General features: G+C 37.1%; 1 protein-coding gene across 1 annotated transcript in view; it reads right to left on the bottom strand.

Moving 5' to 3' along the window:
- Positions 1-7,522: 7,522 nt before the first annotated feature.
- RIF10 (polyribonucleotide nucleotidyltransferase) overlaps positions 7,523-14,861 on the bottom strand; it is a 106,998-nt gene continuing 99,659 nt past the window's right edge. The window contains 4 exon segments of the mRNA XM_089144650.1: positions 7,523-7,979; positions 8,467-8,508; positions 8,587-8,640; positions 13,669-13,732. Of these exon segments, the coding sequence (XP_089000776.1) occupies positions 7,578-7,979; positions 8,467-8,508; positions 8,587-8,640; positions 13,669-13,732 (562 nt within the window). The 3' untranslated portion in view covers positions 7,523-7,577.

The following is a 14,861-nucleotide window of genomic DNA, read 5'->3' as shown; positions in this document are numbered from 1 at the left end:
GACCCCAAACGCACCTCTAAGTCACCTCTTTTACTTATGATTGAACCTAGATACCTAAAACATTCACTTTCAGGAATCTCTTTATCATCAAGTATCACCACCTCATCGTCTGCCCGATCATGACTAAAGTTACAAACTAGATATTTTGTCGATCGTGACTAAAGTTACAAACTAAATATTCTGTCTTCGATCTACTTAATTTAAAGCCTTTTGATTCCAAAGCTACTCTCCATGATTCTAATTTTGTATTAATCCCCACTTGAATCTCATCAATCAACACAATATCATCAGCAAAAAGCATACACCAAGGGACCTCATCTTGAATGTCTTTGGTTAATTCATCAATTACAAGTGCAAATAGATATGGGCTTAAAGTTGATCCTTGATGTAGCCCAACCGTAATTGGAAATTCACTACTTTGTCCCCCCCCCCCCATTGTTCTTACACTTGTCACAGAACCATCATACATATCCTTAACTATATCTACATATTTACTTGCAACACCTCTTTTCTCTAGTACTTACCAAATTAACGCTCTAGGGATTCTATCATAAGCTTTTTCTAGATCAATAAATACCATATGAAGGTCTTTCCTACATTTTCCATACCTTTCCATAAGTCTCCTAATTAGGTAAATTGCCTCCATTGTAGATCTTCCTGGCATAAACCCAAATTGGTTCTCTGTAATTGTAGTTAAGTGTCTCAAACGGGTTTTAATTATTCTCTCCCACAATTTCATAGCATGGCTCATCAATTTAATACCCCTATAGTTATTATAGCTTTAAATTTCTCCTTTATTTTTGTAAATTGGAACCACGACACTTCTCCTCCATTCATCTGGCATTTTCCCTATGCTCATAATCTTATTAAACAACTTAGTCAACCAAACTAGTCCATGGGTTCCCAAGCTCTTCCATACTTCTACTCAGATTTCATCAGGATCTTGCGTCTTGCTTAGTTTCATCATCCTTAATGCTTCTTTTACTTCGGACATTGAAATTCTACGTATATAAGTTCGAAAATTGGTGCCTTGGTGAAAGGTGTAATCCTCTGAATCATAAGTGCTTGAAGTATGCTAATTTAGTAGACTAGAGAAATAGATTTCCCATCTTTTCTTAATGTCCTCACCACATACTAATACTTTACCATCTCCATTTTTAATACATCTAACATGGTCAAGATCTCTACTCTTCCTATCCCTCATCTTAGCTATCTAATAGATTTTCCCCCTTCGTGCCCAACTTATTGTATAACTCTTCATACTTCTTTTCCCTTGCTCTTCCCGTAATTTTCTTAGCTTCATTTCTATCCAACCTATACTTTTGAAGATCCTCAACATTCTTAGTTCCTTGCCATGTCTTAAAACTAGTTTTCTTATTCCTAATGGCAGCTTGAACCTCACTATCCCACCACCATGTCTCTCTATAAGAATGGAGCTTTTCATTATATATAAATTTTCTATTTCATGCTATAGCTAAAGGAGACTAGGAGTTATGTTGATGAATGGCCTGATTCTTGGGATTGCGAGAGATAAGGTAATACGAATAGTGTTTGGTTTTACAAAGGGATTAAATAGCTTAGTGTAATCATAAGTACAGTCATGGAGAAGTCCATATTAATTTGTAATGTTCGAGGAACCTTCTGACATTTATTATTTCATGGACTCAGTTGCATATCATAAAATTCAGTGATGGAGATAGTGGGATCAAAGCGTGTAAATAGAAATCACCCTAAATGATGAAGAAATAATAATAATAATAATAAAAAGATAATGGTTGATTGGATTAATCCTTTTCTTCCACATTACATCTATTAATTCTTAGTTCTTACCTATTATGTATCATATGTTCTAAGATATCAATCTAATCATAAGTTTCTGGACTAGCTTCTTTACCCACAGTCATCTATGGCACGGGAGCCCTTGTCTTTACTTATAATCACATCCGAATGCCGATGATGTGCGTCATTCACAAGGGATGCCTTAACTAACTCTTGCCCATTTGACACTACACCCGGGCCATAGTGTAGCACGGCTTTTTTTTTATTTATTGAAAAACGCCCTAGCATAATGTTTATCATATAAGGTTGAATCCATGAAAAAGGTTTGGCTGGTTCCCCCCGGCCCCCTTTTCTAGTACCGATTGCCAACCTATCGCACAATCCTCTTCCTTTAACTAGACGTGGGACTGACAACAAAAATGGTGGAGTTTGGATCAACCCTTACCTAAAGGTCATAAAATAGAAAGGGATACTAGAATAATCCCATAAAAATTCCTTGATCTCCATGGGTTTACAAGGGATTACAAGTATTGAAAGATCAAGAACCCTGACTTAATAAAGATATGGTATATTGTTTTTATCAATTTCAATAATTAAAAATAATAAAAAGAAACAACAACTCATCCCATAGTCCTTCCTATGGTCACATTGGATCAACCTAGAACCATCCTAGAATCCCTTAGAGCGTTTGGTTCTAATTCCCAGGAACACATGGCAACAAATAAAACGTGTTTGGTTAACAATTGAGTCCGATTCCAAGGGAATCATGAATCGGCTGGAATCCACGTTTTAGCCTAAAATTCGGAATCCATTGGAAACCACCTCTTTTAGAATCACCAAAAGGAACCCATCGTATAAATAAACTATGATTCATCACAAATCCGGTCTCTGCTTGTTGCCCCTCTCTACAATCACCGCTCTCCACCGTCCCAGCTTCGGTTTGGGCGACTACGTCAATGGAATGCACTAGTGGATGTCTTCATCGATGGTGAACCCTACTTGTGGGGGTTTGGTCTTGGGGCAAATCTTCATCTTCTTCAAAGCCTCGCTAGATTCTGCAACTCTTCCCAAGGTTTGTGCCTCTTTGTTTCGGTTTTTCCCCTTTTGGAATTAGTTTTTCATTTCCTAATCTTCCCAGGTTCGCATGTTGTGGATTAACAACGATATCCTTTTGAGAGTGCGTTCCCTGTTCTGTTCTGTAAGATGTGGACCCTTTTCTGGATGGGTTATTCACTTTCGATCGGGGTCAATGCTGATTGGCTTTCAGAATCAAGGTACCAAATGCTGATTTTGCAGATTCAGTCTAGGGTACCTCCGATTTTGGGATTCTCATGGAATCATGATTCCATAGAATCATTTGCCGTTCCATGAATCCCCCGGGACCAAACGCCTCCTTAACTACAGTTATAAACATTATTTGTATGACTAAGAAACTCTATAACCTTTTACCAAACCACGAGACACTGCAAGGGAGAAAGTATTGCACCCACCTTGTGAAGTCCCAAAAAAAATACACCACCAGTGGACAAGTCATCTTCAGATAGAATGGAGAGACGTAGTTAATCATATATATGAATATGCATACTCAGATAAGTAACTATCCTGAATAAATGAAAATGGGAAATTCTGAACGTCACCATTCATAACAAAGATCCAATGATTCATAAACTACCACCGTGGGTCCATAGCAACCACATGTGATAGGATTTCGCATCCATTTCTTCGAATTATTTGATATAAGATTTCAGCTCCAACCGAGCACAAGTAGCTCAAACTCAAAAAACTGATTTACTCTTTGAATCATCATTTTCAGAATGGAAAAAATAAGTTTCTTTCAGCGGGCTTTCCATGGAGGTGGGCTAAGAGCGCTTGGTTCAAATGATTACGAGATAAGACAATGAGACAAAGCCTACAGAGGAGAGCACTTAGACAATTCACTTTTTTTTACAGGGAAGTCTGCTGGGAGGAATTCTTCAGGGTGTATTACGGTTTTTCACCAAGGGGAAGATCGAAGCGATTGCAGCGAAGAATTGATCTGAAATGAAGCACTTTGCCTATGGGCATTGTGGAAATGATAGGATTAGACCCTAATCGTTCTTCTCGAATCACTCCAGTATGTGGATGAGCTTCTTACAACCAATTCGTCCTGTTTAATGTTGAGTTCAAAGAACCCTGTTATTGATTTGTTTTGTTTGTAACCTCAACTCATAGTGCCAGGATTATACCGTGATTAGCATCTATATTACAAGGTCCAAGAAAGGAGTTCTACAGCAATGATTATTAAAGGGCACTGAAGAGATTTCGTTGACATAGAATAAAAAGTAAAATCTTTTCTATTCGTAGAGGAATAGAGGATAAAACATTCAATATTTATATTCCCCCATTAATTCAGTTCCTTTAAGGACAATAAAAATTTAAATTCAGGGGTTTGTTGGAGACCTGTTTCTAAATAATATGTTCAAAAGAAATCATAAAATTTCACATATGATTCCAAACAATGTGCCACATGAGGATTTCATAATTTGAAGAACTAAAATATATACATCCTGCAAAATTTCCCAGCATTTCATACAAACAAAATGGGAAAACTAATGTCAAAAGAATACAACATGGACCCATTTTATTTTTTATCAACCAACTTACCTGTGCATTACATAGCATTAAGCTGTTGGTTTCTCTGCTTTGAAAGTTCATCACTTCATAGAACTTATGTTTCAATAATTCCTCATTTGTCTGGCTAATAAAATGGTTGCAGTGTCCAAATTCAAATCCCACAAACTGGTAGGACACTATCCTGTGAAAACAGAAAGGTTGTATCATTAGATGTATAACTAGTAACTAATTTCTTTTTCTAGTGGTTCCAATTATCCATATGTAACTATTTAAATTTAAAAACAAGAAAAGATAGAGGGAGGAAGAAGAAGAATATAAACAAGGCCTTCAGTCTTTCTAAGGCCAATTTCTCAAATAGATATCGCAAGATATACAATATGCCACTATATTTCGCTGACAGTCGAAATTTGGTCTGTTTCGACTTAGCCTTGGCAATTCATTTCGCCAAGGCTGAAATCCACAAAATTCTGCAAAATTTAGTACTATAATCTCAATAGAACCAGAATTATAAGCAAATGAGAATTGCAGTCAGAAAAATGAATCCAAAGAAAAACTGAAGAACCAGTACCAATCTTCTTTTTTTTTTTTTTTTGGTTGGGGGGGGGGGGGGGGTCATCAGCAACCAGTCATAGCAACTAGGAGCCCACAGGCCCAGGGGAGAGGGGGGAAGGTGTCAAGGGACAGAAGTTCAAACCCATGACCTCCTTGGACTTACTGCCTCTACATAGGAGGCAGCCACCATTGTGCGACAAGCAGATCCATAAACCAGTACCAATCCACAGCAGGTCAATGACAGTTGTAGACCCAGAAAAAAAATCGAACAAGGATATGCACAGCAGCACAATAACAGTTGCAGACCCAAAAAGAATCGAACTAGAACATCCAGGACCAAAGTTCAATCTTGAACCAGAAAATTTGTAGAAAAAAATGCAGCAGCAAAAGCACCACAACTTCTGGTCTAAATCTGAGTATTGAACCAACAAATCAGAGTGTTAAAAACTGCAGAGCCATCGTTGCAGAATCTCCCAAAGAAAAATTTCAGAAACCAATTACTAACCTCATAGTCAGAAGAAGTGCCTAGAGTCTTGAGAAAAATAGAAGTTCAGAAACTTCTTACTCCAAAAAATATCCAAAAACCAAGAAACCGGCGAAGGGTCTTCCGTTCAAACAAAAATCAGAAAGGCTTCACAGACCAGCTATGATGCTTCTGCAAGTGTCACAATAAGGTTCTGAACCAAAAGGACTTGAAACTTGAAATATTAAGTGTTTGAACAAGGCACAGGTACCCATGTAAACCAGAAAAGAGAGAGAGAGAAGGTGAGAGGAAGAAGAAGAATATAATCTAAGCTCTTTGTATGTTGAAAGCCTCCTAAACAATTCACTACTTTATAGAATGTCCACCAAATTATAATCCCAATAGGATTCCATTAAAACTAGAACCAAATCTTCACTACAGAAGAAAACTAAGCCTCTCAAGTTAGCACCTGAGATTTCCCTTTTTATAAAATCTGCTTTCCCTCTTTATCCTTAGCTTCTAACAAAAATCTCCAATGAAAGCATATTTCCTACATTTTATGGACTTCATAGCTTAAGTTCAGAAAACAGTTTAAGTTTTCCAATACTATTGTTCTCCCTCTCTGGCAAGTGCTTCTATAAACTTAAGAGTAGATAAGAGAAAGAAGATCCATCATAGTTGTCAACTCTTCTTTAAATATTTCGGTTTCGATAAATGTCAAATGAAACCTTGAGTGATAGGGAAAGAATAGAGTTTTCCTGTTGAAATTTGATAAATGTAATGTTACGCAACAGTAAATTCCGTAAGTTTCAAATGAATGTGTTCAAAATTTAAGGGTTCCACTTTGTTTAAAGGCTCCAAGTACATGGTTTCCAAGACCTTTTTGGTACTTTTTCCAACATTTGAACCATTTGAATCTTGGATACAAATATGCCAACTGAATAAATACCGATACCTAATATACATATGCTTTAATCAACAAAATTGAACAGGTGATCCTGGTCACAATTATCATGCTAGGACTGAAGAATAGTTGTCAACGTGACCCAAGGGGTGAAGGGGTACCTAAGCACTATAAGGTAAGGTACCCACCGAGATCTACCAAAAAAAAAAGGTACCCACCTAGATGATCATGCAGCCCAAGTGTTATTTTCTGTTTCTTCTCATTCTTAATGTTATATAGTATGCTATATATACACATTATATCATCAATGAAACAACAGTAAACCATATTAACTCACCAAAAATAAACACAGCACTAAAAAGGCAACAGAACTAAAGAAGCAAGCTATTGAAAGTTCTAAAAAAATCAAAACATACATTTGGTTTATATTGTTCTAGGAAATGACCCTCTAGCATATTTAGTCTCACATTTCGCTTAATATTTTTTTTGGAAAGTATTATAACTACTTTTGATATGGAAAAAAATGTCCTTGTTCCCTAACAAGTTTGATTGGTCAAATGATTTTATTCTCACATGAGACTTTCTGTATTAGTTAGAGCATAAAACCAACTTCTGACTAAGTCCATGATTATATAATGTATAGTGGAGGAGTTCCATTCTGATCAATCCTTATTCAGTGTGCGAGAATGCTGTTTTAAAAGTTTCTTTGAATTTAAATAATTTTTTCGATGAATAAAAGATTAATTTCCCCTCTTTTGGTTTTAATGATATGTATTATCAAGATAAAATCTATGAAGTTTTTAGGTTGAGAAAAAACTCTTATCAAATGAAAGATGAACAATGCCCTTACAATGGAAAATTCAGTCTTTGGGGGTGTTGGGAAGGAGCAGGTTTGCTTATGAATAACATCCAGGCAGGTTCAGTAACAATTGAAGCACAATAAATGGAATAAAAGAATAAGGATAAGCAAATATTCCAGTGTCCTGCACTCAGATCATAGTAGGCTAGGCCCCCAAAAAATCTGTTTGGATGCCAAGGCAGCTCCTTTAAAACTATGCTTAGGAGTTATATTTCCCAACATGAATAAATTTTATTCCTAGACATCCATGTATGTGCACTAATATTGACATAATATTTCTACCAAAAAAAAATTTTGATGTAATATAAGGGAAAAAGTGGACTTCGTACCTTTATCCTTTTTATGGGAGTGATTTTCTACTACTTGATCATTGAACTAATCCCAGATCGCCACTAAAACAAGATATTCTACCTAACTTTAGCCTTGCCATCTACCAAGCTAGTGTCTTCATTGCCAGCAACACTGTCAACTTCTTTACTGCTGCTCTTCTTTGGCCTAGATTTGTTAACATGAGGCCCACCTCTTGTAGCACTAACTATTCTCTTAATAGCTTTTTCTGGCTTTAGTAAGCTTTCATCAGAAGAACTTCTTTTCTTAGGTGAGTTACTCATCTTGGAGACAGTAACCTTCTCCTGGGGTTGTTCATTCAATGTGCTTGCAACTTCTTTTGGTGAACCCTTCTCAGAGGTTCCTGAAGATGCATCTTCCACAGTTTGGGTACTTGTTGGCTGCTCTGCATTGGCTTTGTCTGGACTTGCTTCAGGCAGTAAAGCCCGGCGGCTGAGACGAAGGTGCCCTTTCTCATTTACCTGGATTGCATGCAATATAATCAGAAGGAAAATTGTCACAAAAACTTCAAGATATGGAGTAGGACAATTTACAAGATCAACTGTCAGAAGGTTTTAGTTGGAGTGAGAACCTTATCAATTAATCAAATGATTCTTTTGGCTGATTGAAAATCCATCTTACAGGGTGACATGTACAACTAGTATAAACATTAGTCTATTTAGGTTATAGAGTTAGTTAATATCCATATGTCCTGATAAAGGATTTAATCAAGCAGAGTACATTAAGGAGAAGCATTGTTCACCAATGCCAAATATACTGACACTCTCATTAAGGAGAAGCATTAAAAGGCTTGAGTCAGGACAGAGCTTCCCCTACACTTTAACACACGAATTGTTCATAACAGACAGGAAGTGAGAATTAAATCCTCCATTTACCTATAGATTCTACCGATCAATAATATTGGAAATTATTAATTATTAAGAAGGACAAGAAGATGCCTATGCATACCTCGATAAGTTTGACGTCAACGTGATCCCCAACTTTTACCACCTGCAATGAGAAATTAATGTAAACTTGTTACAGCATGAGCTCAGTTAAACATACTTGAGGATGAAACAGCGTACTTACATCTTCAGCCTTTGCTAGCCAATTGGTACTTAGTTCACTAATGTGACAGAGTCCCTGCATAGGACCAGAATGTGAAACCTCAAAAATGGAATAAAATAAGTTACATAAAGGAACTCTAAAAGATAAGAACAACATATGTAAGTGGATAGATTGAGTGTCTAATGAACCCAGACACAAACAGGGTACAAAGTTGGCCTCAAGGGGCATTGATTAGAATGTTTAAATAACCCAACTCCCACAGAGTTCATACAATACAAAGGAAGACTTCAAACTTTCATATATAACATTAGTGTCAACTGTCAACTAAACACGTACATGCTACCTGAATGACTAGGTTCAAGGCATGAATTGTGTGCAACAAAGGAATGATTCTAGTGCCATATTTTCTCCTTTATTACTTTTTGTTTCCTAGTTAGGGTGGAATTCTTCTACCTTAGTTTGAATGCCATCTAGTTAGATGCTTGGGGAGTACTTTTGATCTGATGAGAATCTCTTCCTGGTCGGCTTGTAATTTAGTTAGATGTTTGGGAAGTGCTTTCAATCTACCAAGCAGCTCTCCCTGATTCTCATATTCCACTCATATTCTTTCTTCATGTTTTCTTTGTTTCTCTTTTCTGCTTCACACAATTGAAAACAGGGTAACACTTATTCCTAGGTTCATCTATCTGAAGCATCTGATATCGGTCCTGAAACTTATATTGCAGCAGCTTTCTCTCTGATCAGATGGATGCCATCTAAACATCGGTGTCACTACTCGCCACTAGTTCCTTCGTTCATTTCATTTCTCAACTATCATGAGCTTTCTAGCAGGGAATCTAGTCATATTGTGAAGCAAGGAAGAACTAATAATTTCCAGATCTAGTGTAGAGGCTGAAATATGAAAGGAGAACTCTTGAGCTGAGATCTCTCTTTTTCCATTTAGTAAGATGAGATGACGTGCAAGATGAGATGATGCGCAAGGCGAGACCATGTGCTTAGCACATAGGATCTCAAGTCTCAACTTTCAAGCTGCAACAATGATTGGAGTATCATTCAAACTTCACAATGTAACTAAGAACAAGTGTAGTGTATTAGACTTGTAGAATTTTGAAGTTTGAGCATTAATATATGTTTATATGATGTGTACAATATGCGATTTTAAGTTTTCACTTCAGCAGTTCAGCTTAGTTGTTTCCCACTTGGGCTCCAAAATGGAACTCACGTTTACACTATTTCTTTTCATAAACCCGATATTACTAGTGTGTTAAGAAGGGCTGAAATAGGCAAGACAACAAGTTTCAGTGCCAAATGACCCCTAATATCTCTCAAGTTGGTGAAAATATTCCACCAAGCAAGTTCTTGAGCCAACCCTCCTTTTCTGACTCGGCAAGATAGGACTTGAGATTGAGAACTCGAACCACAGCACTGTGAGTTAGTGACACAAGGAGTATGAGAATTCATTTGGCCAAAAATGCTTCTCAGTGATCCAAGAATTGCATTTGAGGAGCCCCTGAGGTTCTACGGTGACAACAAAGCTACAGATGCTACAGCTCATAACCTAGTTTAGCAAGACCGGACCAAAACATGCTGAGATTGATCAGCACTTCATTAAGGAAATAATTGGAAAGAGGTCTTATATGCATCTAATTTGTTACTCAAGAGTCAATAGGCAATATGTTCACTAAAGGCTGAACACAGCAATTAGTCAATGACACTGGGATTATGCAAACTCATCTGACCAAGAAGGCTTCTCAGTGATCTGAGGAAGCCATACAGCTCTATGGTGACAAGAAAGCTACAATAAGCATTGCTTTTTATCTAGTTTAGCAACATAGGACCAAAACATGCTGACAACAATTGGCACTTCACTAAGGAGAAAATTGAAGAGGATCTGATATGCATTCAATTTGTTACATCAAAGAATCAATTGACAAATGTTTCCACTGAAGGCTTATCAAATCAAGTCATTCCATCCTAATGTTTCCAGGTGGGCATGCAAAACACCTATGCACCACCTTGAGGGGAAGATTGAAGATAAGGTATGTTATGTAACCCAACTAGGATTGAATTTGTATGCTAGAAGGCTTTTTATGTAACCAATCTACGTTTGTATTTGTATGCTAGATAAGGTCTGAGAATTGTGAGTTGGCCCAAGCTAACACTGTTACTAGTAATCTGCTGTTTCACTATAAAAATAGAGGCCCCAGTCACCTTGACAAGTTAATACATTCTCTCAAATACTCCTACTTCTCTAATTCTTCTACAGTTACATTCAAGAAACTCCTTTTTAATTTTGATAAATCAATAGACTAACTAAGCTTGATGGAAACCAGTTCTAGCGTTAGGGGTATTTTAGTAATTTCCCTAGACTTAGGGTTTGCCTAGGAAACTCCAGCAAATAAGGATGAATATTCTAGGGTTTCAGAGGGTGTTCTCGCACTTTCAAATCCAGTCACAGTGTCAACAGGGTTCTGGGTACTTGCAGGATTCAGGTTTTAGGGTTTTAGAAGGTTCAGCTAGGGTTAGGGAAGAGTAGAGGTCTTGCTGTCTTGAAGTCCAGAGCTAATGGTGCTGCTGTTCTGCAATTTCAGAACTTGAGTTTAGTGAATGAAGGGCTGAGGTGTTAAGAAACTTAGTGTTTCTGAAATTTAAAAATTCTGCAATTCTTCGTAAGGAAGAAGATGAAGTACAGGGTACAGGCCTTCCAAAAGTCAGGGAAGGAGGGCTGGAATTGAAGGAATTAATCCACTTGGGGGGGGGGGGTCTACTCCTAGAGGAATTGTGATCCTAATGGATGTAGAAAGGTGGTTTCAAGGGCTGGGAATGGAAGGTTTGCAGGGGACAAAACTCTAGGGTGCCGTGGAAAAGGGGAGAGGAGTGGGGGACCTGCAGGTGCTAAGGGAAATAGGGGAAGGGGCTGGGGCATAGGGGAAGGGCTTAAGGTAGTCGTGGGGGTAGGGAATACTATTGTTAAGGCACAGCAGCAAGGGGGGAGGCAAGTTTGTCAAGGTGGAAAGGTGACCAAAGCGATTGGGGCTCTGCCTAGGTGATTAGGCGACAAAGTGGTGCCTAGGTGGCAATAAGGCTACCAAAGCGGTTGGGTCAAATTTTTTCAATACAACTACTTTCTATAATAAGCTAAACAAACATTCAATAGTCACATTCATTCAAAGAATAAAGAATCCAAAAAAAGAACATAAACATAAGTTCATATCATCAAGCATCATAACAATGACTATGTACTAACAGTGCCAACACGATAAATTAATAGATCTCATTATTCCGATTTCCAAGTCATTGTCCATTTACTGATTCATTGATTCTCGATATTGAATATGGCTCATGTACAAACTACAAAGTGTCAAAAATGCGATTGCTTTAGTGTCTAGGAGGCAATAAGGCGACAAAGTGGTAGCGTTTAGGTGAAAAAGCGGCAGAAAAAACAGCGGGTCAATTAAACAATTAAAAACAAGGCGGTTGAAAAGACCTTGCCGCCTAGGCAGACGCTTTGACAAGACTAGGAGGAGGTTTCTCTGATGCACAAGAAAGGGGATGGGTGGCAAGGGCTAGGGACAAGAGAAGGGGGACCGGGAATTGGGGGGGGGGGGTGTTTCTCCTACTTACTTGAGTGTTGTGACTACTTGATTGCTTTGATGAAGGCTTGAAATCTGTTGGATTGTTGAAGAAGATGAAGAACTTGAACAATTCACTCAACGAAGGCCTACCCAACAAGGAGATCTTGGTCCTCGCCTCAATCAAATTTATTAATAATCAAAACTGAAAATTACAATGCAAGAACTGACTATTTATAGCCTAGAAAAAAAAGACTCTTAACTCAACTTTAGGATTCCTTAGTAGATAAGGTTTCAATTACATCTTGGACTGGACTCTTATTAATAAAGCAACTCCTTAGAGAATTCCTTATCTTATCTCAACTAACTTGGGACTTGATTCAAAACAAATTTAACTCAAACAAAAATCTCCAAACAAAACAAAACCTAACTCAAATTAGCAAACTAAACTCAACGAAAATTCTGGAAAATTCAAAAAATTAGGGCTAAAATGCCCAAAATACCCATCAAACAGGATTTGGCCAGCTTAGAGTGGCTTCTAGGAGCCATCCTGGGGGCTCCAGTTGAGGTTTTGGCTGGGAGGGTCCCTGTGTTCACATCAGAGCTATTATTAACTTATTCGTTGAATAGTATATTAATAATTTTTTAATTGAAAAACCAATGGATTAGTCAAGTACTTTAATTATTTTGTATTTCAAAGTACAGAAGTTGATAGAATGGTCCTCCATCCTCCTGATAATATTTCACAAAAATTTATTAACTTTGAAAAGCTTATGAAGTTCTAAACCATGTATATTGGGTGGAGTGCATGTCATAAAGGAACCACAACCGAACTTTTTTGTTAAATTTCAACTGGAAACAAGCATTTATTAATTAAAAGTGAACTAAATGTTGCACAAAATTAAGTAGATGCCTTTAACCTTCACTATTACTAAGTAGAGATCATTGGCAACTCTCTAATTTAAAATAAACTATGAGCCTTAATTTGAACCCTAGTATATAAAACTGAACCGATGACTTGGGCATAGGATACCTCTCCAACATGGGTGGTCTACCATTACTGGGCTCAGTGGGTACTACTGAACATCATAAAGCTCACTAACTTTTCTGTGAATGTTATAATTAGACATATGTTTCAAAATTTATAAGAAAAATGTTCAACTACTTAAATGTCTAAAATTCAAATAAAAATGGTATTTATACATAACTTTTCTTTTCTTTTCTTTTCTTTTCTTTCTTTCTTTCTTTTCATTTTTTTTTTTTTTTGGGTGAGTGGGGTGGATGGGGGAAGTTGGGGTTAACAAATAACTAATACCAAGCCCAAGTGGAAGGAAAAAGGATGTTGGGTGGTGGGAACGTATAACTTCTCCTGAGAAACTATTAAGTGTAAGGATGAAATGTTTTGCTAATGCAAAGCTTACTTTGAAAAGAAAAAAAAAAGGATGTTTTGCTAAAATCATACATTATTTGTTAAGACGTATAAAGAATGATGTTAACACTGAGAAGAAAAAACAAATGGACTGAAATGTACCTCACGTCCAGGTGCAATCTCAACAAAGGCTCCATATGGGGCTATTGATTTGACCTCGCAGTTCCTGAAATAAAATCTTGGGGTCAAACATACTTCTAAAGTTTGCAGTCACATATGACACCAGAACATTATCATAGCAGACAGATTTCTTACATATAAAACAAGCCAAGTTATGCTACAACGGTACATTCTCCTATATTCTAACTTTCTAGGTGAGAATTAACTTTAGTGTAAATTTAAAATATAATAATATTGGTTAGAATCAGAATGGCTATAGCAGAGTGTACTGATGAAGACAAGGGTAACTACAAGTAGAAAAGTATAGATGTATCATGTATCTCCTTGGTGCATGATGCAAAAGTTGACAACAGAATTCAGTAGATCTAGTGAAAACATTCAGGTTTAGTAAGAGTTTGCAGAGAGGAAACTAGGATAGTTGGCTTCTTTTAGTTTACTCTCTTTTCAGTAGCAAGGACTAAAGATCTTGGGAATGATTTATGGTTTGTCAATCCAATTACTGGATTTCCTTATTTGAAAAACCACAACCTCATATATACCAGCCGCTGGTAGGGTGAGAGTTTCTAATAAATCTTATCATATGCAGTGTTGTGGCCTACAAAGCTTACATGGATCTGAGGTACACGGTAAATAGTATGTTGACATGTTTCAGATTGAGACAACTCCAACAGGATTCAAATAATCTAAAATTCCAAGGAGAAAATATGCACTCAAGCTTATTAAAAGCCACCAATGATGAGCTTGCACATCAAGCAGTTGAACAAATGACAAGCAGTTGAACAAATGAAAAAAACTAGTTGGTTATATGGTATTGTAGTTTTCGATTTGAAACTTGGCTGCATGCACAGGATAAAAGATCGCTCAGAAGCAAATACTTGGGGACTTTGAGTACAGGTTTGTGTATATCCCCCATTGAATATAATGATTCGACATCAACCAACTCTGTCATTATGAGAAGACTTTTGAACATAACATAATCATTTACATACTCTCAAAGGCAGCAGCATTCCAAATGTCAATCGACAGATTTATGTGGAAAAGTGAAGAACAGTCACCATGAGCACAAACAATGAGCAGAAGGGCTTCAAGCTCTGGAACTCGCTAGGGGCTCCAGCAGATAAGAATAATTTAGATTCATAAAATTGATTATAGAATCTGAATATCACTTCAACAAT

Source organism: Hakea prostrata, chromosome 2 (assembly GCF_041222555.1).
Source record: "Hakea prostrata isolate BN-2017 chromosome 2, UWA_Hpros_2, whole genome shotgun sequence".
In the NCBI taxonomy this organism is placed as follows: domain Eukaryota; kingdom Viridiplantae; phylum Streptophyta; class Magnoliopsida; order Proteales; family Proteaceae; genus Hakea; species Hakea prostrata.
The sequence above is the reverse complement of the archived record's forward strand: the minus strand, read 5'-3'. Positions and strand labels throughout refer to the sequence as shown.